Here is a 26,156-nt window from a genome sequence, read left to right as displayed (position 1 = left end):
GACCCACATGTCGTCCAATCCCCGCTATCGTTTTAGTCGCCCTTCGCTGCACCTTTTCCAATTCTGCTATATCTTTCTTGAGATGCGGCGACCAGAATTGAACACAATACTCAAGGTGTATCTTCGCTTTATTCATCTTCACTTCTTTGTTTACAAACTTATGATTTAATCTTCTTCTCTATCCATCTACCCTTAAGAACAGTTGCATCCAGGTTAATTCACCACATATGTTATATTTGTTTTACAAAGCCAATTTTATAGCATTATTTATTGTACTTTATCATTTGTTTATGTAATTTTTAATATGCATCATTCATTTAATTGTTGATTAGGTAAGCCACATTGAACCTGAGTCACTCTCGGGCTAACGTGGGGTAAAACAAAAGTCATAAATAAATAAATAATGCCGTTTCCAGCTGCTCCTGGCTGGCTGCTGATAGATCTTTAAAACTGGCAATCAAAAAGCCGGTTTTCTGATGGTTTCCTGCCCCGTGTGTGTGTGTGTGTGTGCGCTCTCTCTCTCTCTCAACCTTTCTTCCCCCATGTCCAGCATCTCAGCATTTCTCTCCCACCCACAACCCACAAACCTTGTCCTTGAGGGCTGCACTGAAACAGGCTCCCTCCGGCTGACACACACAAGGCCTTTCCTCTGTCACAACTTTCTGTTTCCGGCAGAAAGAATGCGGCAGAGGGAAGGCCTTGTGTACAGTAGACAGAAGCAGAACGTTTCAGCGCCGGCCTCAACAGTAAGGTTAATGGACTACAGGAGGAGGAATGAGAGAGATTCTGGGCCCTGGGATGGGGTAAGGAAAGGGAGAGAGAGAGAGAGAGAGATGCTGGATTCATGAGGTAAGGAGAGAGGAAGAGACTCCAGGACTTGTGGGGGAAGAAGACAGAGGGAGTGATGCTGGACCTGTCCGGCGTGAGTAGTGGGAGGGAGGGGAGAAAGAGAAATGGACACTTGACTGACACCCAGGAAAGAGGCCAGGAGGGAGACGGAATCAAAAATGAACAAACACAGGTAAAGCTGAGGAGAAAGCCATTGCTAGCATCCCCACCCCCACCCCACAAGCAGCAGAGATATAGAAAAATTACTACTGAATCTATTTAAGGTTTAAACTGTTTTATTGACGATATGCACACTACAAGTCAACTTGGAGTATTCATACAGCAACATTCCAGCAACATAGTCAACCCCGTCAAACACTTTTTCCATTTTTACTCCCCCCTCCCCTCTGTACAACTTTTATTTCCAGTGAATGTTAACATTAAATTTCAATTATCCTTGACATCACAAGCTTTAAAATAACTTGTTAGATGAAATAGTACATATCATAAAACACCAAAAGTATCTGAACATCAAAGCTCTGGAGCAATGCCAAGCTTTTATTGATATACACCTCACTCAACCCCTCCAGCCCCCCTCACTACTGAATCTATTAAGCAGGAGCTATAATTACAAAATTTGTCCTTATGCAAAATGTGTGTCTGTTAAAATAATTAAAAAAAAAAAAAAAAAAGCCACTGGAGAGGGAGTGACTTTGAGTCCCCCTGTTGGCATGACCCCTCCAAGACCCGGAAACAGTATTGCTTCGCTATGGAGGTCAATAATGGAAAACGCCCGAAGTGGGTTAGGATTTTCACGTGACCCGAGGAGGTCCTGGCGCAGCATCGACTCGGATAATAAACCAACTGGGGGATTGGAGAGTGAGCTCTTCCCCCCGAAGATATCTGGAGCGGTTTCTGTGGAGAAATTGGACTTGGTGAAGCCAATAATGTCATAATGGACGTACTATAGGAACTGCAGCAGAATGTGAATAACTCTGTTCTTCAGATGTTTAAAATTTTTCACTATGTGAGTTAAAGAATTTATATTAATACCTATCTAACAAAGTGGAAGAGACTTTGATTACGGAAATGGCTTCTCTATGAAAATCAGACAATTTGGTAATGAAGAATAGTTATCTTTCTTGTAAAAATTGGAATTTCTGGAGAACCAATTAAGGGAAAAAAACTTGAGAATGATAAATTTACCTATAATATCCTATATATCAGCTACTGAATTCTTGAAGAAATATTTCTCTGATACTTTGCTAATATCTTCTGATAGCCACCTTTTGGTGACTAAAATTATATTTCCTTTATAAATCTTCTTTATCAGAGAAAAGAGATGTAAGTTTAACCGACATTTTGGAAAATTCAGAAGTTATAGATTTATTATTAGTGACTTTCGTCTTTGATTTAGATAGGAACAATGTTTTGAAATTGTATTTCCGATACATGGTTAATAGTTTTTTGGGTTCAAAGATGCATCTATTTCCTGACATATCAAGGGAATCGCAGACTGGGAGGTGTGAAGTCTTGGCTTTTAAGCCAGGAATCACTGCCCTAGGTGGGACCTTCCTAGCGCGATTCCCTTGTAAGTGTTTTATTTCCTTATTACTTATTTGTTTGAACCTAAGAAATGATAAGAGTTTGTGGAAACAGATGAAGAATCCTCTGCAGCAACTTCCTTCAGTTACCACTGTACTGGCTGCAATAACCGATTAACCTTCCTCCCTCAGAAAATGTGAAGTGTAAGATTAACCATTTTGAGTTTTTCTTATTTTCTTTAAGATTGTTTTCCTGATTTTGGATCTTCCAATTGTGGACAATTATGTAAATATATATTGTTGAGAGAAAATGTTTTCCTTTTTATATTAATTTCTGTATTTCCTTACATTTATGTGATAAATGTGAATGTAATTAAGTAAAATGATAAATAAAATAAAATAAATAATAATAAACCTGCCAATATGAGCAAATGGCAAGGGTGTGTGGTTGAGTGATACAAGGGCAGAACCAAAAAAAATACATGAGTTCTCCCCCATTTCAGAAGAGGAATGCACATCTATGATCATAGATGCCTGGTATAAGAGGCTTAGGGAAGCCTAAACCTCCCCAGCAGCAAGCCCCTGATTCTCAGCAGGTGCCTGCATCACTTTCCCTGGGTTCAGCACCTGGCTTTCCGTCTCCATGCCAGTTCCAGCATCTCTCCTCTTCCCCTCCCTCTTCACCTGCCTGGTTCCAGTATCTGTACCTCTCTCTTCCTGCCCATGGTGCTTCTCACTTTTTCCCACATTGCCACCAGTAACAAACACTGCTTCTATTAAATCAGTCTGCTTTGGGGCTTCAGGCCTTCCCTATGACACATCCCACCTTCTCTAATGCAACTACCTACTTCTGCGAGGGTGGGACACATCACAGGGAAGGTTCAAAGCCACGAGGCAGGCTGATTTAATTGAAGCAGTGTTTGTCACTGGTGGCAATGTGGAAAAAAGTGAGAAGGACCTTGGGCAGGAAGGGAGAGGGACAGATGCTGGAACCAGGAGAGGGTGGAGGCAGAAAGGGGAAGAACACTGGAACAGGGACAGATGTTGGGCATGCAAGATGGAAAGGGAAAGGTGCTGGACCCAGGGATAGAGAGATGCAGAAGGTGCTACTCTACTGGCCCAGGGTAGGGGGTGTGGGAGGAAGGGAAAAGAATGGAATGACAGGGAGACAGAAAAGAAACTGAGCATGGAAGGAGCATAGTGACAGGGACACAGAAAAGCAAATCAGGACACACAGAGACAATGGTATAAACAGGGGGGGGGGGGGGGGGCAGATGCAGATCACAGGGGAAGGGATAGGGTGGAAATGCAGGATAGGTCAAGATAGGGGATGCAGAGGAGAGATGCTGAAAATAGGGGAGGATAAGGTCACTGAGGAAAGATACTGAATGTGAAGTGAGGGATTGGGTCAGGGATACAGAAGGGAAATGCTGGACAAGACAGAGTCGCAGAGGAAAGATAGATGGTGGACATGGAGCGAGAGGGGAAAAATAAGTTTAATGGACAGGAGACCCTGCAAAGACAGGACAAAACCAGAAAAGCAACGCTAGGACCATAGGCGCCCAGTATAAGAGGCTTGGAGAGGCTAAGCCTCCCCCTGCTGCAGCAGAATGGATCAGCTGTGGAGTCCAGCTGCTCTGAGGGGATTAAATTGTTGATTTACCTCCATCCTCACTGCAGAGAATGTCCTCTAGCAGTTGTAGAAATTGGTTTATGATTTGTTTACCTTACTGCTGGGAAAGCAGGGGGGGTTGGCTGGAGGTGTCCTGGGTTGCCAGGGAGATATTTAACGAGGATGACTTCCTGACCTGCACTGAGGACATATAGCAGCAGAACGGATACTGGGCCAGCATGATCAGAAAAAGTCACCAGACAACAAAGGTAGAAAAGATCATTTTATTTTCATTATAGTGTTTGGAATATGTCCACTTTGAGAATCAGGTGCTCACATTAAAAGTTCATATTTATTTCCTTATTTATGGCATTTTATCCCACATTAAACATGAATTAGGGTGTTTTGTGGCTCTACATCAGAATTGTGATGATATGATCCCTTGTTTCATATTGTTGACAGTCTGCATTTTCCATATGGGTGGTATATTGGTGTATTAGGTCTGCCCAGTGTAATATTTATGGTACAGTAAGGTTCTGAGTGTGTTTTTGGACAAAGTTGTGCATAGTGTTTTGCAGTTGAGCGATTGTGGTTAGAATATGCTTTGAGCAATCACTTTATTCTCTGACATATGATACATATCGAATATCTAAATTTAATAAAAGGTATTAATTGTGACTTTTTTTTTTTTTCTGCGTGTTATCAGTCAATTATGGATTTAAGCTTCACCCCTGCCCCACCCCTAACCCCACCCCATTTAGCCTCCCCAAACAGTTGGGCCACCGACCGCCTATGGCTAGGACCAAAGCGAACAGAATAATAAAATGCTCAGACAAGAAAGAGAAAAAGTATTTTATTCTGAATTTATTAAATGGAATGTGTCGGCTTTTGGAAATGCACACCTCTTGTATTTTGCATTTCAGCTGCAATTTATCTATTGTTGTTGTGTGCAGTCTGACTTCCTGAGGTTTCCAGTTCAGTTTCTTGCCTTTATACCTCTACTACTGATGTGTGGTCCCTTGTTTCATAGTTGTTGAGGGTCGATTTGGCTTTTGTGCATATAACTAAGACGACGACTCCCAAACCTTTTACTATGGCAGAACCCCCTAAAATATTTTTTCATATACATCAAGGAACCCTCCATTTATGTAAACATATGTTTATACAAACAGATTCCACAATCTAACTTCTTGAGAAACCCCTGCAAAGAGTTTGCGGAACCAGTTTGGGAAGCATTGCCCTAAGGTGTGAGTATTCTGCTAGCATGTAGTATCTATGTTGAGAAATTACATAAGTACATAAGTATTGCCATACTGGGAAAGACCAAAAGGTCCATCGAGCCCAGCATCCTGTTTCCAACAGTGGCCAATCCAGGTCACAAATACCCGGCAAGATCCCAAAAATGTACAAAACATTTTATACTGCTTAACCCAGAAATAGTGGATTTTCAACAAGTCCATTTAATAACGGTCTATGGACTTTTCTTTTAGAAAGCCGTCCAGACCTTTTTTAAACTCCGCTAAGCTAACCGCCTTTACCACATTCTCTGGCAACGAAATCCCGAGTTTAATTACACGTTGAGTGAAGAAACATTTTCTCTGATTCGTTTTAAATTTACTACATTGTAGCTTCATCGCATGCCCCCTAGTCCTAGTATTTTTGGAAAGCGTGAACAGACGCTTCACATCTACCAGTTCAACTCCACTCATTATTTTATAGACCTCTATCATATCTCCCCTCAGCCGCCTTTTCTCCAAGCTGAAGAGCCCTAGCCGCTTTAGCCTTTCCTCATATGGAAGTCGTCCCATCCCCTTTATCATTTTCGACGCCCTTCTCTGCACCTTTTCTAATTCCACTATAACTTTTTTGAGATGCGGCGACCAGAATTGAACACAATATTCGAAGTGCGGTCGCACCATGGAGCGATACAAAGGCATTATAACATCCTCATTTTTGTTTTCCATCCCTTTCCTAATAATACCTAACATTCTATTTGCTTTCTTAGCCGCAGCAGTACACTGAGCAGAAAACGTATCATCAAAGACGACACCTAGATCCCTTTCTTGGTCCGTTACTCCTAACGTGGAACCTTGCATGACATAGCTATAATTCGTGTTCCTCTTTCCCACATGCATCACTTTGCACTTGCTCACATTAAACGTCATCTGCCGTTTAGACGCCCAATCTCCCAGTCTCGTAAGGTCCGCTTGTAATTTTTCACAATCCTCCTGCGATTTAACGACTTTGAATAACTTTGTACATAAGTAATGCCACACTGGGAAAAGACCAAGGGTCCATCGAGCCCAGCATCCTGTCCACGACAGCGGCCAATCCAGGCCAAGGGCATCAGCAATTGCAAAAGTCATGCTTGTTTTGTTTTTTCACTAGGTGGTGTATTTGTTTTTTAGGGCATGGTGTAACATTTACGGTATTGCCTTTTCATGCATAAGGTTGTTGCTCTTCCAGTCTTGCAAGTTAGTGCTGTTATGGTATGGTATATGGTAAGGTTTTGAATGTGTTTTTCCACAAGTTTCTGCATAGTGTTTTGTAGTGGAGGAAGTGTGTGTTGGCCTTACTGAGGTGGCATCAAAAACTTTAATATCATTTTAGTTTGTCATAACATCAGACATAGTTTTAGAAAATGTTGCAGTATCTGTTGTGTGTTGAGATGGCTGTCTTTACAGCAGCCATGTGTGTGATCAGGTTTAAATAATGAGACAATGCCAGATGAGGGATGGGTATGTGGTTTAGTGTTAAGTGCTTGAAATAATTGAGTCTATAATATGTAACGTGTCATCCAGGATCTAGAAATCCATATTTAAGTGTAAGCACTGCGAGAAAAACCTCAATCATTGACCTTCTATTTCACTTACTGAGATGGTACATGTCACTCTTCTGGATGGGTCACCCTTGCCATTTCTGCACTCTGGTCCAGCATATTCCTTCCCTCCACTACTCCTATGTCCAGCAGTTCCCTTACCCTCCGTGCCTTCCAACTACACAGTGCAGCCAAGGAGCTCTCAGACAGTTTAAGCAAGCTGAGGCTCATGAAGAACCTGTTGACAATGTAGTTCCCAATCGCATGAGGCAGAAAAAATCAACACGCTCTCTGAGGATCGGAGGGGAAGGGGAAAGATGTGTGTGAGAGAGAGGGGTAGGTGGGATGTGAGAGCGAGAAAGAGGGAGCAGATGGGCTGTAGGCAAGTGGGAATGATGAGAAAGGAGGCAGCTGACTGGCTGCAGGACTCTATTATAGAGGTGTAGGCATCATCTACTGACACTTCTTAATCCACTTTGATTGAGTCGCCTAAGAGAGATATAGATATAAATAGATAAACTGAAGTTTGCACCATTTAATTTTCTTTGTCACTTTATTCTTCGGCATTTGATACATATCTTCCATGTTCAAGTGTAAAGTGCTGCGTAAGTCCAGTAGCGCTATAGAAATGATAGTAGTTAATATCTAAATTTAATAAAAGGTATATCTATTCTTACTGTACATCGCCTTGAGTGAATTCCTTCAAAAAGGCAGTAAATAAATCCTAATAAATAAAATACGGAACGCTTTTGCTGATCTTCCATTCTGCATGTCGCCAGACAATTAAGGACTCATGCCCCACCCACTTTAGCCTCCCCAAACAGCTGAGCCACCAACCCGCCTATGATCAGTGAAATCAACATCAGGATTTACAGCTGCTCCCGGAGATGTACAGGTTTTGTGCAAGTGCTTTACAGAAGGGATTAGGGGAGATCACCCCTTGAATTCCCTAGTGGCTTTTTTTCCTCCCCAAATCAAACAGCGCTGAACGTTTGCAGCCTCTGTAGCTAATTAGGAGTATTTAGATGTGTAGGTTTCCAAAATGGCAGACAATCTATGACTATGTACTGGCACCAATTTACACACGCAAGCTCAGACACTTTAGACACGTCTGTCATCAAGTTGCCTCCGTTGATGCTTTAGACATTGACATATATAAAACTAGGAAAAAGGCCCGTTTCTGAAATCAAGGAAACAGGCGCTAGGCAGGCAATCCCCCACCCTCCCTCGGTGTTTCACAGTCTGCCCTCCCTCCATTTTCAACCCAGCCCCCACGTTGCGGCCCGTCACCCCCCCTTCCCGGCGAAAACTGCCCCCCCCCCCCCGCCGCCGCCGTTGTCGACTACCTGTGCTGACAGGGGACCCAAACCCCTGACAGCCGAAGTGCTGTTCTGCCCTTCACGTTGGTTCCTCAATGCTCTTCAAGTAGGTGCAGGACGTCAAGACTCACAGAAACAGAAGCCTGCGCGGCCGCATTGTTGATCCACAAGGGCAGGCTTCTACATGGAATACTGCTAGTGGAGGAGTAGCCTAGTGGCTAGTGCAGTGGACTTTGATCCTGGGGAACTGAGTTCAATTCCTACTGCAGCTCCTTGTGACTCTGAGGAAGTCACAACCCTCCATTGCCCCTGGTACAAAATAAGTACCTGAATATATGTAAACCGCTTTGAATGTAGTTGCAAAAAACCTCAGAAAGGCGGTATTTCAAGTCCCATTTCCCTTTCCCTATTTGAGATTCTACATGGAATGTTGCTACTATTGAGATTCTGTTGCTACTATTTGAGATTCTACATGGAATGTTGTTATTCCACTAGCAACATTCCATGAAGAAGCCTGCCCTTGCAGATCAGCAACGCGGCCGCGCAGGCTTATGTTTCTGTGAGTCTGACGTCCTGCACACTCTGATCCTGGGGAACTGAGTTCGATTCCCACTGCAGCTCCTTGTGACTCTGGGCAAGTCACTTAACCTTCCATTGCCCCTGGTACAAAATAAGTACCTGAATATATGTAAACCGCTTTGAATATAGTTGCAAAAACCTCAGAAAGGCGGTATATCAAGTCCCATTTCCCTTTTAAACAATTTCGCCTTCCTTGTTAGACTACTGGGCTCCAAGAAAGGGGCTAGCCATATGAGAATGCCTGGGTCCTCCCTTGTTCTTCCCCTCATCCCCCCAAAAGCTTCCTCACAGGGCTCTGTAATTTCTGTGTTAGGTAGACTAAACCTCTACATGCACTTGGGGTGAGGGAGGAAGACCAATTAAGCAAAGTCTGGTGATAATTAAAGGGTGTTCCCAGTCAGTCACTTCAGCCATCAGCTGCCACAGCTATGTGAAAATATGTATATAACATAACACAACACTGGAATTTCTATTCCACTTGTACCTACTCATTCCAAGCAGATTACACAACAAGAAGAACTAGAAATTGTTCTCAGAATTACACCGACATTACTAATTAAACTATATTAGATTAATTTAAAACAAATTTGCAAAACAGTGTACTTTTGACCTTCCTCCTAAAATCCATATAATTACAGGAGGCCCGAAAAACCCCACCTAACTTTACAGCCAGGTTTGTTATCAATTAAGACGCATTTTGTTTTTTGGTATTAAACTTTGATTTATGTTGTAACACCCAATTAACAGAATGCATTTCTAAATAATAAGTGATACATCATACAATGATGAATGAAAAGGAATTAATACGGTTATATCATTAGCATAACTATAATTTGAAAAACCCATCTGCTCATGTTCAAATCCCACTGAATGTAAAAATACATTAAATAATAATCAGGGACAGGGGACAGGGGACAGGGGACAGGGGACAGGGGACAGGGGACAGGGGTGACCCCCCCCCGAGGCACTCTACAAAGGTTTTGCCAAGTGTTAGAAAGCATGCTTGGAATTATTAGGAAAGTGGTGTGTCACGGATGGAGGTGGATGAGACCTTGGGCCACAGTCAAATTTACGCTGCCTTACTAACCCAAAGGCTAGGTAGGCCTCATTGGCGGAATGCGAGTCACACCCAGGTAGGATCAAGGCACAGGAAGGCAAGATGGAACCCAACAGGCTGCAGACAAGGCATAGGAATGATACCCAGGAACAGGAGCCAAAAAGCAAGCAACTCACATCAGGCAGGAACCAGAAGACCTTTTGCAAAGTCATTGCAGGAGAATCCCTTATAAGGCCCCTCAGCAATGTCACCATTGATGAGAGTCCATGAGGTCTTCCACCATGGGCCCATTAAATAAATATGAATGGTGCATGTGCACGCCTAAGCGTGCTGTGACAGCTGATAATGGAGGACTCATCTAGTGAGTGGCCCCCAGAACATCAGTCGGCAGCACACTGCTTGGGGGGGGGGGGGCAGAGCTGCACTCCTAGGGAAAAGCTGCAGATCCCAACCCTGACGCCCACTGATAGAAGGTGAGTCAGGCCATCAGGTGCCACCGTGGCAGGATGGTAAATAAGACCAAGAATATTATAAATGACTCTGTATCGCTCCATGGTGCGATCTCACCTTGAGTACTGCGTTCAGTTCTGGCCACCGTATCTCAAAAAAAGATATAGCAGAATTAGAAAAGGTTCAAAGAAGAGCAACCAAAATGATAAAGGGGATGGAACTCATCTCATATGAGGAAAAGTTAAAGAGGTTAGGGCTCTTCAGTTTGGAAAAGAGACACGTGAGGGGAAATATGATTGAGGTCTACAAAATCCTGAGTGGAGTGGAACTAATGAATCGATTTTTTATTCTTTCAAAAAGTACAAAGACTAGGGAACACTCAATGAAGTTACATGGAAATACTTTTAAAAACAAATAGGAGAAAAAAAATTTTCACTCAATGAATAGTTAAACTCTGGAACTCGTTGCCGGAGGATGCAGTAACTGTAATTAGCATATCTGAGTTTAAAAAAAGGTTTGGACGAGTTCCTGGAGGAAAAGTCCATAGTCTGCTATTGAGATAGACATGGAAAGCAACTCCTTGCCCAGGGATTGGTAGCATGGAATGTTGCTATTATTTGGGTTTCTGCCAGGTACTTGTGAACTGGATTACCCACTGTTGGAAATAGGATACTGGACTAGATGGACCATTGATCTGACCCAGTATGGCTATTCTTATGTCATTCATTCTGACTTTGTATGAACTACTTGTCAGGAATCCCTGTAACTAGGATAAAACTCGTCCTGAGATCCCTTTACTTCTACGATCTGCAACAAAATGTTATGATCTACCAGATCAAAAGCCCTCGAAAGATCAAATTGAAGAATGAGTACTTTCTTGCCTTCAGATAAAGTTAATCGAGCAAAATCTGTTAACGAACCAAGGACAATCTCTGTACTATGAGCGGAGCAAAAACAAGATTGAGAAAAATTAAGTAGATTATGATTCTCTAAATAATCTGTTAACTGAACTATAACTAATAATTTTGTAAACAAAGGTATTGAGGCCACAGGTCTCTAATTAGAAATAGACTGACTTGAGTCTTTTTTCAATATTGGGGTAATTATAATATCTCCTAAACCTATGGGGGGAAAAAAGAAAAAGATGTTAAAAAGTAGTAGAACCGTGTAAATCAAGGAGGTTTGATTAACTGGAGATGGCATGGCTGAAGCCTCTCCACCCAAGGTGGTTTTCATTTGCTCAATGCAGCCACCATCTTGGTACACCCAAAGCAATGTAATTGATAGGGTGATAAACTATGTCTACTGACTTCAAGCCAGATGTTGGGCCAAGCACACTCCTGCTATCTCCTGTTAATCAAACCTCCTTGATGTAAATGCATTTCAAAGAAACTGCCTTCATTACGAAAGGCAAACAAGAATCAAGTGAACAATAAGAACTTGTGTATTTACGATAAACTAGATCTAATTGATGCCAAGTAGGAGATATAAAAGTCAGACCAAAATCTATCTATAGGAATAGCTTTATCACAGCTTGACACACCTTTGACTTCAAAACTTAAGGGCATCTCCTGAAATTGCTGTCTTAATAGAACTCACTTTATTTTGAAAATACTCCACCAGCTCTGAAACTGAAGGAGTTGCATCTGAAACTGGAAGGGAATACTGATAAACTGTAGTAAGATTATTTACAATTTGAAAAATACATTTTGGGGCTCACTTTCAAAGGACTTGGACTTACAAACTGCCATAGGTTACTATCGGGCTCATTTTCAAAAGAGAAGGACGTCCATCTTTCGACATAAATCGGAAGATGGACGTCCTTCTCCCAGAGACGTCCAAATCAGTATAATCGAAACCCGATTCTGGACATCTCCAGCTGCAGTCCGTCGCAAGGTCGTCCAAATTTCAAGGGGGCGTGTTGGAGGTGTAGCGAAGGCGGGACTTGGGCGTGCCTAACACTTGGAAAAAAGCAAGGACGTCCCTGACGAACACATGGACGTTTTTACCCGGACGTGGTTTTTTTAAGAATAAGGCACAAAAAGGTGCCCGAAATGACCAGATGACCACCAGAGAGAATCGGACATGACCTCCCGTTACTCCCCCAGTGGTCACTAACCCCTTCCCACCCTCAAAAACATCTTTAAAAATATGTCGTGCCAGCTTCAGATGTCATACTCAGGTCCGTGACAGCACATGAAGTTCCCAGGAGCAGTTTTAGTGGGTACTGCAGTGCACTTCAGGCAGGCGGACCCAGGCCCATACCCCCCCCCCCCCCCCCACTCTACATTTGTGAAGGAAACAGTGAACTCTCCAAAACTCACCACAAACCCACTATACCCATATATAGGTTCCCCCTTCATCCGTAAGGGCTATGGTAGTGGTGTACAGTTAGGGGTAGTGGGTTCTGGGAGGGGGCCTCAGCACACAAGGTAAGGGAGCTATGTTCCTAGGAGCATTTTATGAAGTCCACTGCAGTGCCCCCTAGGGTGCCCGGTTGGTGTCCTGGCATGTCAGGGGGACCAGTGCACTACAAATGCTGGCTCCCCCCATGCCCAAATAGCTTGCAATTGGACATTTTTGGATTCAAAAATCGCTGAAAGTCAAAAGTCCAGATCCCAGGACGTCCAAATTTAAGGATTTGGACGTCTCTGATGGTATTTTTGAAACGAAAAATGGAAGTCCACCTTTTTTTGAAAATACAGGTTTCCCCGCCCATGGATTTGGACGTTTTGCAAAGGCGTCCAAATCGCAACTTGGACGTTTCTTTCTAAAATGCCCCTCCACATAACTTTGTAAGACTAAGTGCTTTGAAAATACGCTATTAACCTGTTCAGACCCCAATTAATTTGGAATAATATTCCCTCCTTTTACCACTGAAAACATTCTTATATTTATGAATGGCTAGCGTAAAGATACATAGGAAAATCTGGCTTTGCACCAACACTTTCATCTCATCTTTTTCCCCTTCAGACCAGCAAATTGCAAGCTGATGAAATGTGATATTGTCTACCTTTTGTGTGGAAATTCTTTCCGGAAATCCCCTAGCTCTAGCAGAACATTCACAGACTTATTTGCATGACAAGAATTTAACCTTTCCCACCTCTTTGTTAGCAACATGTACGTAAGACCAAAATCCTCATTCAGCACAGTGGATTTGAGTTTGAGAGAAGCGAGGAGGCCTGGACAGAGAAGGACGAAACAACAACTGATCATAGCACACCCCCTTCTTCCCTCAGCCTGCAAGGGGGAACCTCTCATCCCCACACCTTCAGAGAGGACCATTCTCTACCCCCCCCCCCCCCCTCCCATAATAAATTTGGCCCTGGTTCTACCATTTCACAAAGGGTCACATGTGGATTGCCTAAACCCTGACCTTTCTTGCAACTGTTTACAAATAAATTGAAGTTAAGTCCTGATAAATCCCAAACTAGCTTTCTGGTAGTTCTTGTAAACCAGATTTTGCTCTTTCAATTATGAGCCATACTGTGTTATTACAAAGTGCACTTGTGATCTTCAGTTGCCATTTAGATTGTGAACTTAATTCAATGCTTGTTTCTGCTATACTCAAGTCCAGTGTTTTTTCTTTAAGTTTGATTCATTTGATCAGGCCCTTTTGGGCCTTTAAAGACTTTTTTTTTTAATGTGAAAATTAAAAAAAAAAAAAAAAAAAAAAGAGTAAGACCTTTCTTCCCAAGGACTGTTTTCCGTAACCTGGTACAATCAATGGTGCTCAGTCATCTAGACTACTGCAACGCACTCTACGCCGGCTGTAAAGAGCAAATCAAGAAACTTCAGACAGCCCAGAACACTGCAGCTAGACTCATATTCGGTAAAACTAAATATGAAAGGGCCAAACCCCTACGAGAAAAACTACACTGGCTCCCACTGAAAGAATGCATCATGTTCAAAATATGCTCCCTAGTTCACAAAATCATTCATGGAGATGCACCAGCCTACATGTCAGACCTGATAGACTTACCACCCAGGAATGCCAAAAGATCATCCCGCACATTCCTTAATCTGCACTTCCCCAACTGCAAAGGTCTAAAATACAAACTAATGCATGCGTCAAACTTTACCTACTTGAGCACACAGTTATGGAACGCACTGCCGTGCAACTTAAAAACGATATACGAACTAACTAACTTCCGCAAACTACTGAAGGCCCATCTCTTTAACAAGGCATACTACAAAGATCATCAAATGTGAACATACACCACTCCTCCACATATATTCAGAACTGTCTTACAATATCTGCTTGTTATACTACTATCATGTTTTATCATTATCATGTTACCCAAGATCCTTCTGTAATATTAAATGTCTATTTTCTAATATATTTCCACCATTCATGATGTATTGTAAGCCACATTGAGCCTGCAAAGAGGTGGGAAAATGTGGGATACAAATGCAATAAATAAATAAACAAACCTTTAAACCTAGAGGACATGAATTGAGGTTGCAGGGGGGCGGACTCAGGAGTAATGTCAGGAAGTATTTTTTCACAGAGAGGGTGGTGGATACGTGGAATGCCCTCCCGCGGGAGGTGGTGGAGATGAAAACGGTGATGGAATTCAAACATGCGTGGGATAAACACAAAGGAATCCTGTTTAGAAGGAATGGATCCACAGAATCTTAGCAGACATTGGGTGGCGACGCCGGTATTTGAAGAATAAAACTGGTGCAGGGCGGACTTCTACGGTCTGTGCCCTGAGAAAGGCAGGGACAAATCAAACTCGGATATACATATAAAGTATTACATACAATGTAAAATGAGTTTATCTTGTTGGGCAGACTGGATGGACCGTTCAGGTCTTTATCTGCCGTCATTTACTACATTACTATGTTATTTATACTCCAATTTAATAATAAACAACCAAGTCATGAATATATAGAAATAATGTAACAATACCGTAAGAAAAATTAGATTTTAAAGATCTTATGACTCTAATCTATGCCAGAGTCTTGGGTAGATTTAGACTATTGCAAAGTTTAATATTGTCAGCCGCTCCTCTCGGCCGCGTAATTGTCTCGCTCCCTTATCCGTGCTGTCTGCTTCCGACTCCACACTCGTCCGTGCAGTTCGCTCTCACTGCCACACAGTTCCACTAGCAAGGCGGGGCAACACAGTTCAGCTTGTTAGTCTTTTAAACAAAGTTCAGCTAGTTAGGCTTTAAACACAGCCCAGCTTAGCCAGGCTTTCTCTCCAAAGTTCAGCTAGCCCAGCTTTCAAACACAGTTCTGCTACCCGGGCTTCAAACACAGTTCGACTAGCCAGGCTTTCCAACAAAGTTCAGCTAGTCAGGCTTTAAACCCAGTTCTGCTAGCCGGGCTTCAAACACAGTTCGGCTAGCCAGGCCTTCCCCCACCGCCTTCTTCAGCAAGGCCTCAAAAACAGTTCAACTTAGCTAGGCTTTAAACACAGCCCAGCTTAGCCAGGCTTTCTCTCCAAAGTTCAGCTAGCCCAGCTTTCAAACACCGCCCTCTTCAGCAAGGCCTCAAACAGTTCAGCTTAGCTAGGCTTTTTACACAGCACGGCTTAGCCAGGCTTTAAAGATCCACCACCCTCATTTGTCAACACTTTACCTCTTGACATCCACCCTCTGGATCTCTCCTATTATCCTTTTCTTGATACTTTTGGGCTCCTCTAGAAGTTACTCTTCTTCTCCAGCCACTTCCTCTCCCACCTCCATTTCCTCTTCCACACCTTCTCCTCCTACCTGCTCCAACTCCTCCCATTCCATCCCCTCATTCTCCACCCCCTCCCTCAGGTGTTCCACCCTCTCCTCAGCTGATTCCATCTCCCAATCAGCCCCCTCTCTTTTCCTCTCCTGTGGCTCAGGTACTCGTTTGTCCTCCTCTCTCCTATTCTTCCAGGCAGTCTGAAATCTGTGTTCTCTACGCTCCTGCCTCCGCCCCTCCCGCAATGCATTCTGGGATCTGTAGTTTTTCCACTCTGGCTTTTCTCTCTTCCCCCCTGCATTCTGGGCTCTGTAGCTTCTCTGATTCTCACAATATAATGATGTAAAAAGTTTGTCTCGGAAAAGCTGGCAAAATGATCAGAATGCAGCTGTACGTAAGCTTTTCCCACACTGGAAGATTTGATCCTGTGTCTCATGTACTGACCAGTATTAGCTATCTAATCAGTTATATCTCCCACCATACCTTCAGAGTACATTCTCAGGGTTCTTCCTCCACCCCCATCCCGCTCTCTGTTGGAGTTCCTCAGGGATCCGTCCTTGGACCCCTCCTTTTTTTCAATCTACACCTCTTCCCTGGGCTCCCTGATCTCATCTCATGGTTTCCAATATCATCTTTATGCCGACGACACCCAGCTTTATCTCTCCACACCAGACATCACTGCGGAAACCCAGGCCAAGGTATCGGCCTGCTTATCCGACATTGCTGCATGGATGTCCAACCGCCACCTGAAACTGAACATGGCCAAGACCGAGCTTATTGTCTTCCCACCCAAACCCACTTCTCCTCTCCCTCCACTCTCTAGCTCAGTTGATAACACCCTCATCCTCCCCGTCTCATCTGCCTACAACCTTGGAGTCATCTTTGACTCCTCCCTCTCCTTCTCTGCGCATATCCAGCAGATAGCCAAGACCTGTCGCTTCTTCCTCTATAGCATTAGCAAAATTTGCCCTTTCCTCTCTGAGCACACCACCCGAACTCTCATCCACTCTCTCATTACCTCTCACCTTGACTACTGCAAACCTACTCCTCACTGGCCTCCCACTTAGCCATCTATCCCCCCTTCAATCCGTTCAGAACTCTGCTGCACGTCTTATCTTGCGCCTGGACCGATATACTCATATCACCCCTCTCCTCAAGTCACTTCACTGGCTTCCGATTAAGTACCGCATACAGTTCAAGTTTCTCCTACTAACCTACAAATGTACTCGATCTGCAGCCCCTCCCTACCCTCATCTCCCCCTACGTTCCTACCCGTAACCTCCGCTCTCAAGACAAATCCCTCCTTTCAGTACCCTTCTCCACCACCGCCAACTCCAGGCTCCGCCCTTTCTGCCTCGCCTCACCCCATGCATGGAACGGACTCCCTGAACCCATACGCCAGGCCCCCTCCCTGCCCATCTTCAAATCATTGCTCAAAGCCCACCTCTTCAATGTCGCCTTCGGCACCTAACCACCATACCTCTATTCAGGAAATCTAGACTGCCCCTACTTGACATTTCGTCCTTTAGATTGTAAGCTCCTTTGAGCAGGGACTGTCCTTCTTTGTTAAACTGTACAGCGCTGCGTAACCCTAGTAGCGCTCTAGAAATGTTAAGTAGTAGTAGTAGTTATAGAATGACGTTTAAAGTTAGGCATAAGGCATTTTATTCAGGGACTCCCAAGATATCAATCCAATAGTTTGACCCTTATTCTCCAGCTCATCAACTGAGACCTTCAAATGGAAATCTACTTATTTCTTCTGTAACTCACTCCCATTTAGGGGCCCTTTACCAAGCTGTGGTAGAAAGTGGCCTGTGGTACTGTGGGTGCATGGGATTGCCATGTGCCGAGGCCACTTTTTACGACGGGAAAAAGGCTTTTTTTTTCCAATTGACATGTACATAAGTACATAAGTATTGCCATGCTGGGAAAGACCAAAGGTCCATCGAGCCCAGCATCCTATTTCCAACAGTGGCCAATCCAGGTCACAAATACCCGGCAAGATCCCAAAAATGTACAAAACATTTTATACTGCTTATCTCAGAAATAGTGGATTTTCCCCAAGTCCATTTAATAACGGTCTATCGACTTTTCCTTTAGGAAGCTGTCCAAACCTTTTTTAAATTCCACTAAGCTAACCGCCTTTACCACATTCTCTGGCAACGAATTCCAGAGTTTAATTACACGTTGAGTGAAGAAATATTTTCTCCGATTCGTTTTAAATTTACTCCAATGTAGCTTCATCGCATGCCCCCTAGTCCTAGCAGTTTTGGAAAGCATGAACAGATGCTTCACATCTACCCATTCAACTCCACTCATTATTTTATAGACCTCTATCATATCTCCCCTCAGCCGCCTTTTCTCCAAGCTGAAGAGCCCTAGCCGCTTTAGCCGTTCCTCATAGGAAAGTCGTCCCATCCCCTTTATCATTTTCGTTGCCCTTCTCTGCACCTTTTCTAATTCCACTATATCTTTTTCAGATGCGGCAACCAGAATTGAACACAATATTCGACATGTGTAATGGTCCTGTGCTAATTGCACAATTGGCACACGGCAATTACTGCCTAAGCCCTTACTGCCAGCATATGCAACGAGTCTATTCATTTCTACTTTTATTTTCTAAATTTGTTTACAGAAATTGTTTTGTATTTTGATATTAATTGTTGCCTGTTTTTATTGTATTTTCTTGACTGTTAGTTCATGCAAATTTGTTTTTTTTATTTTATAATTTTATATTACGTGAACCATTTGTTGTTTCCTTACTGAAAGGCATTATAAATAGTTACACTTTAAACAAATCGAGAATAGTTGTGACATGGTCTCCTCTTTCAGAAGCAGAGCTCTTATGCCACAAAACTCCCCCCCCCCCCCCCCAATACATGATCTCTCTGCCATGCTAAACTCTCCTTCCCCTCCTCTCCACAGCTGATTTCTCTTAACCCCCCCACCCTCCCCCTCCCCATATCCTGTAGCAAATTTCTCTCATCAGGTCTAGTTCCTGTCTCCACTGCAGCCACCTCTGCTCCTGAATGCAATCACATGCCTTGGTAGAGCCAGGACTAATTTTTTTTGGAAAGGCTCAAAATGAACGAGGGGCATTAGGTATACAGGTCCGAGACATACTAGTTATATTCTTCTTGACAACTAATGTCTTTGTATGCACCTAAAAGTGGATTTCTAAATAAACAGTCTGCAATAACTATCACAGATCATGCATGACACTTTATATATTTTAAACTTAATTTCTTTCTCAGCTCTTACCAACGCTAAGCCACATAATACATTTTTTTAATTAACTTTTGAAGGCAGAACCACCACCTTCTTCACTGGACTATAGACTAATTCAGCTTTCCATTCTTTAGGGCTGGTGTTTGGGAGGCGGGGCTAGTGCTGGGCAGACTTATACGGTCTGTGCCCTGAAGAGCACAGGTACAAATCAAAGTAGGGTATACACAAAAAGTAGCACATATGAGTTATCTTGTTGGGCAGACTGGATGGACTGTGCAGGTCTTTTTCTGCCGTCATCTACTATGTTACACACCTATGGAAAAACATTCAGTTCCTCCACTGCCAGACACAGTGAAGTAACACAAAACTCTACAAAAAAAGAAAATGACACTCAGAAAATCACCATAATAGCACTAATTCCAGGATTCAAACAGCAACAACTCTGTCTATGAAAAGGCCACCTTGGATATATTACACACGGTCCCTAAAGAGCCAATACACTATCTATTGAGAAAGCAGAACAAAGAGGGCTGCTACAGAACTCTACACAGAAACTACAAGCCATAGGTGTTGCTACAGGGTGGCACATGGCAGTGATGTAGCCATGGGGGGTTGCCCCCCCCCCCCCACACTCATTTTTGGCTCAGGCCCCCTCCATACCTGGAGGACCGTTTGACTGGTCTGGGGGGGGGGAGGGGAATGCCCAATCCCCACCAGCCGATGAGATCCGCCGCATTCGTAACTGCCCCAGCGCTATCTCTGCAGGGAAGATGATGATGGGCTCCCTTCTTGGAGCAATTGGCACGCCTTGTGCATGCTCAGTTCGTGCACGCACGAGTGACGATGTTAGCAGCAGGAAGGGAGGCTGCCAACGTCTTCCCTGCAGAGCCAGCGCTGGGGCAGTTCCGGCTGTGGATCTCATCAGATGGCGGGGATTGGGCATCCCCACCAGCAAAGGTAAGAAATACAGCAATGGCGGCGGCCGTGTGATGGGGAAAGGAAATACATTGCCCCCTCCCATCCACCCCTGCCCCCACCCCCTGAAATCCAGTGCTGGCTACACCCCTGGCACATGGTAGCAAATGCCACCCCCAAAAAAATGTTTTGCCACGCTAATTTCAGTAGGTGTGTATTCATCTACCATTCACCCCCCACATCTGATGTATCTTCCTCTTCCCCCCCCCCCCCACCACCCATGCAATCCAGTATCTCTCCCTTCCCTCCCAGCTGCCCCCCCCCCCCCCCCATGCTGCAATCTTCCAACCTTCCGGCAGCATCAGAGATCAAGGCAGCCTCACCTCCTGCCAGCCTGGAAGCAAGACTGCCTTGATCATTGATGCTGCTGGAAGGATGGAGGACTGGGGGAGGGGAGGGCTGAGGTCTGGGAGGGAGAGACATTGGACAGTGCACAGAGGAGTGGCAGAGGGAGAGAGAGATGCCAGGGGAGGAAGGAACAGGAAAAAGAAATGCCAGATCGCGAAGGGGGGGCAGTGTTTCTTTATGCATAGAAGGCTCTCATGTCCTATATTGCTAACTGAAAAATGGAGTGTGTGAGACTGATGGTGGGCATGATGTGCAGAAATGTCATTTAGGTTTGCCGCCCCCCCCCCCCCCCCCCATAACTAGCTTTCCCCTCTGTTGCCACCCCAAATGTTTCTGTGTAGAGATGCCACTGCTACATGCTAGCAAAATACATACCACACCCCGGTCACACATGCAAAACACAGACAGACCCTGAGCAAATGCAGAACAAGGCACTAGAATTTAATAACCGAGATATGAAGGCAAAAATTTAACTGGAAGCCCTAAGATGTCAGACTTTGCATGCAATGCAAAACTGGAGATATAGACACAAAAATGCATTCTGCTTGTACTGAGTAAATTGCAAAGACATCAGATGCACCCAAAGCTAACATACTCCAGTTAATATATTCAAAATAAAATTCTTTCTAACTTTATTATCCAAGCATTTTATTTTTCCATTTGTGTTGCTCCCAGTCTTTTGTGTTTTCCCCCGGTTTTCTAACTCTCATTCCAGGGTATGTTGCCCATTTGTCTTTGTCATTTTTCCTCTCTTCTATTCCTCCCCCACATTTCTCTCAGACATTAATCTTTCACTTCTAATGTTTTCTTTCATTTCTTTCTTTCTTTTCAGCCACTTTATCCACTCAAAATTCACCCTCCTTCTCGCCCTCTAGTACTCAGCCTCTTTCTTTTACTTTTCACCTATCAGCTTTACCATACAGGGTAAAACCCTACCCTAAAGAGCTCACAGACCTTCTCTCACCTCCTTCCTAGTCCATGTCCCCAATTCTTACTCTTTTCCTAGAGCTCCCATTTCTCCTGCCTCACTCTTGCCACAGTCTGTTACTCCTGTCATTCACCTTCTCCAAAGTACCACACATCCACCTACTATACTCATCCTTACCCCTGCCCTTCCTCTGTCTCACCCTTTACCATCCACAGTTCCTTCCCGGTAGGTCATTTCCTCCACTCATTCTCTCCTATCTCTTATCCTCACCCAGCCTCTTACTTCCCTTTTATTATCTCCCCAACTCTATTTCCATCCTCCTCTCATTAATCTCCTTGCCAAACCCAAACCACCGTGGCCTCTCCCTTATGGTTCCCCTTCTTTTTCTCTTCCACACTCTTAGTTCAACACTTCCCCTCTTTTTCTCTCTTCCCTTCTCCTAGTTCAGCATCTCTTCTCCCCTCGCCTAGCTAGCTCTCCTCCGCCTTCCCCTCCAACATGATCCAGCATCTCCCTGTTCCCTCTCTTCTTCTGCCACCTAATCCAGCGTCTTTCCCCCAGCATGCCTCTCCTGTAATCCAGATTCATCTCCCTCTCTCTTCTTCCCTACCCTGCCCCTCCCACTGCAATTCCAGTATCTCCTCATTCCATTTCTTCTACCACAGTCCTGTGTCCTCCTCCCACCCCCTCTTGCATCTCCCCGTTCCCTTTTCTCCATCATAGTCCAGCATCTCCCTGTTCCCATTTCTCCACCACAGTCCAGAATCCCCTCAATCCCTTTTTCCCCACCATAGTCCAGCATCTCGCCCGCCCCTTTTTCCTTCCTCCCCCTCCCCCACTCCCAGTGGTCCAGTCTAGCATCTTCCACTCCATCTTCCCCCATTGTCCAGCACCCTGTAGTCTCCCCTCCCTTTACACTCATTGATCCAGCATCTTTCCTTTCACCTGTCATGGCAGCAGGGGATAAGGAAAATAAAAGAAACTGCAGAGCATCAGGAAAGCCAGTATATAAAACATGAAGAAAGTGTGGGGCCTCCCTGATGCATCCTCACCCACTTCAAAGCAGACTTCCTGTTACAGAGTGGGCAGAGACGCAGCAGGCCTTCAAGTGCATGCACTGAGGCCCCCAAACTCCATTTTAAATGCTGGCCTTCCTGCTGAGCTTTGCTGCCCAGTGCCCACTGAAGTTGTATCTGGTCTTGCTGGCTGGCAGTCTGAGCCCCAAGTGGAGGGGCTCAGACCCCAGAGGCCCCTCCCCCATGGCTATGCCCCTGGACACATCTCAGAAAAAAAAAGCCCAACAGCCACTGTAGCCTGTGTCTAGTAGGTTTCTTTAAGGCAGGGGTCCTCAAAACCAGTCCTTGAGGTCCACACCTCAGCCTGGTTTTCAGGATTTCCACAACGAGTATGTACGAGATCTATTTGCATTCACTGCTTCCACTGCACGCAAATAGACCTCATTGTGGAAATCCTAAAAATCAGACTGGGTTGTGGACCCAAGGACTGAATTTGAGGACAACTGACAAATGTGAGTACAATATCAATAGGTGGGGAAAGGATGCAAGAATAATGGACCAGCGGCATCTTGGAAGACGAAGAGATTGACGGGGTCGGTAGAGGACAAAGATTCAACCTGCACAGTCTGCCTGGTTAGCTGTAATATCGCAGTGCGTGACCCATTTCTGGTAGCTGCAAAATGCAAAGGGGAAGAGGACCCTCAGTAGCTGCAACACAGCACTTGAAAGGGAAAGGGTCCCCACCACCAACACCTCAGTCCACTTCAAATGCATTTCTTTTCCAACCCAACTGAACATTAAAATGAGTTTTGACGTCCCTGCTCCAACCATCCAATGACTAATAACAGCGATTACTTATACAGCTGCTTGAGGTACTCACAAAAGCCTTCAATCTTGTCCGCCGTCTTGCTCCAAGCCACCTGCCTGGTCTCCATTATAACCTGGATGGTCCTCCTTTCCGGCTGAGCTTTTCTGAGACTGAACACCGTCATGACCGTCCCCAGCTCAAGGGTCCTCTTGATCTGACTTTTCTCATATTCAGGCAGCATGACAAAGTCTGTGCTCTTCCTTTTAGCCATTCTATCCAATATGTCTTACAGGAGTTATGGCCCTTAAACGAGCTGAAAGAGTGGGAAAAGGAACAAGCCTGTTTATTTTATTTTTATTTGTATCATTTGTATCCCACATTTTCCCACCTATTTGCAGGCTCAATGTGGCTTACATTTGCCCTAATGGCGATTGCCATTTCCGGGGAATAGAATTACAAAAGGTATTGCATTAAGGTGCGTACATATATGGTAAAGAAGAATACATTATGGTATTGCATACAGGTTTCTGAGTGATAGATTGGATTGTGACATTTGTTAGGTCATCATTTATATAGAAATCATATTCGGTATAAGGATTGAGGTGTTAGTGCATGTTCATTAACATAGTAACATAGTAACATAACATAGTAGATGACGGCAGAAAAAGACCTGCACGGTCCATCCAGTCTGCCCAACAAGATAAACTCATATGAGCTACTTTTTGTGTATATCTTACCATGATTTGTATCTGTCTTTTTCAGGGCTCAGACCGTATAAGTCTGCCCAGCACTAATAAACAGCACATCTGGTCAGATAAACACAGCAGTTGCCTATCCATAAAAGTAATCCCACCAGTGAAAATCAATGTTAAAACCTTCAAACGTTAATATAAACCGTCTAAATAGATGAGCTTCCAGTTTCTTTTTAAATTTCCAAATCGTTTTCATCTACACAAATCTCTCCTTGCAATAAAGCTCAGCTCTGGGGTCCCTTCGCTCGGAAAGCATATTTTTCTATTACAGCTTTTCAAGCCATCATTACCGAGTCATTTTTTATTTATTAGAGTGTAAAAGTCCTGAGTTACAACACATCAGAGTGCTTTTAGTAAGATGCATTGAAAAATGGCCTGCAGTAGTGTAGGCACGTGTTTTGGGCGTGCGCAGGATCATTTTTCAGCGCACCTGCAAAAAAAATGCCTTTTTAAAATTTTTGCCAAAACTGGATGTGTGGCAAAATGAAAATCGCCACACGTCCATTTTGGGTCTGAGGCCTTACCGCCAGCCATTGACCTAGCAGTAAAGTCTCACGGGGTAACCGGGCGGTAATGACCTACGCGTGTCAAATAGTAGCAATAGGTTAGTCGGTCTGGTGATAAGAGTTCGGTTTTATCTAGTTCATGTTCAGTCTTATTATTTAGTATTTAGGATGGATATTTAGAGTACTATACAGGACATTTTTTTAAATATAAATACTGTATATTTGCTCAAGTAAAAAAATTGATCTATTTTAATAATAGCAGTATTCTTCTGTACTACAGCAGAATACTGGCTGTTTTACAATTGTACACCTATCAGTTATGAAGTTTCTTTTGTACTGTTATGCTTTAATTATAATAAATCGCTGAAATATAAAAAGTTGTAAGGAGGGGAGGGGGGCAGGGGGGAGAAAATGAAAAAAAAAGTGATTGACGATGTTGTGTATGTTGTTGGAATGTCGATTTTGTATACTGATCCATGTTGCATGAATAATCCAAGTTGAATTGTATTATACATATCGTCAATAAAACAGTTTAAACATTAAAAAAATAATAATAATAATAATAATAGCAGTATTCATTAAAGGAAACAGAATGCCGAGTCTGATTTTAAGTCGATCAATCAAGCAGAACCCAGGGTACCAATTTCCAAAACATATATTTCTCTTGTTAAACAAATTCAGAAAACTCTGTCAAAAAGCATTTCTTTGTTAGCAAAAAGCCATTGCAATAAAAATCAACACAAATTTTTTAACAGTAATTAATTCCCACTGAAAAAGGTATTTAGAGTCTGTTCCTGCCTTACCTGAAATGAATGCTTTCCCCCGAGAAGGTAATTAACAGCCCATTAATTAACAGTTCTATCAAAAATGATTATTTATTCACTGACTTCTTCGCTCTCTCTCCAGTCAAAAAGAAGGCTGAAGCCAGAGCTGGTGAAGGTATTCAGGAAGCAACCAGGAAGAGAGAGCACAATTTAAAATAAGCAAGAGAAAATATTCAAATATGTGTGCAGCCTGCAGAGTTAGACACGCTCTGAAGCTTAGCTGATCTGCAACTGCCTTTAGATAAAAATAGGGTTAATATACAGCCAGCAGTATCCAGTGAGATGAGGAGAAGGAGTCTCCTCTTTATTCAAACCAAAATTACAATTTAGGAGACTTCTCGGTCTTAGTTAGCCATAGGTAGGTATTTGTAAGATAAGGATTTATTTTACATGTGGTAGCCACAGAAACAACACTGACCGGAATTTGCATTCTACATGTCTCACTTCTGCCTTCAACCAGCCTGAAATTAGGTAACTTGTTACAGAAAACACTGCGGAACGCAAGAAGTTCGCCATTAACCCTGCTTGGTACACTTTTAAAGAGAACGTGTTTTATTTTTTATTAATTTTACTGAAAGTTCAACAAAGCACATTTGAGCGCAGAAGCAAACCAGTGATACATCAGAAAAATTAAGTCACAATGAACCACGTGAAACAAGTCCCAACAACCCCCCTCCCCACCCCAGAGTAGGCTGCAACAGAACATGCAACCCAAGCCCGTCTCTTTCAGAATACTACTGTTGTTTTCGTCATCGTCCCAATATAAACTACTTGCTGGCTGGCTGGCGGGGGTCTGAGCCAAAAGTGGAGGAGCTCAGACCCCAGAGGCACCTCTCCCCCCCCCCCCCCCCCATGGCTATGCCCCCTGGATACATCTCT

General features: G+C 43.7%; 1 protein-coding gene across 1 annotated transcript in view; it reads right to left on the bottom strand.

Annotated features, from left to right (window-relative positions):
- The window catches only part of LOC115471363 (1-phosphatidylinositol 4,5-bisphosphate phosphodiesterase gamma-2-like), an 80,215-nt gene extending 54,919 nt beyond the window's left edge, over positions 1–25,296 (bottom strand). Inside the window, exons 1-2 of the mRNA XM_030205062.1 lie at positions 25,257–25,296; positions 23,268–23,508 (exon numbers count right to left, since the gene is read on the bottom strand). Coding sequence (XP_030060922.1) covers positions 23,268–23,466 — 199 coding nt within the window. The 5' untranslated portion in view covers positions 23,467–23,508; positions 25,257–25,296. The remainder of the gene's footprint in view (positions 1–23,267; positions 23,509–25,256) is intronic.
- Positions 25,297–26,156: the final 860 nt, after the last annotated feature.

The sequence above is a fragment of the Microcaecilia unicolor genome, chromosome 5 (assembly GCF_901765095.1).
Source record: "Microcaecilia unicolor chromosome 5, aMicUni1.1, whole genome shotgun sequence".
Classification (NCBI taxonomy): Eukaryota; Metazoa; Chordata; class Amphibia; order Gymnophiona; family Siphonopidae; genus Microcaecilia; species Microcaecilia unicolor.
The sequence above is the reverse complement of the archived record's forward strand: the minus strand, read 5'-3'. Positions and strand labels throughout refer to the sequence as shown.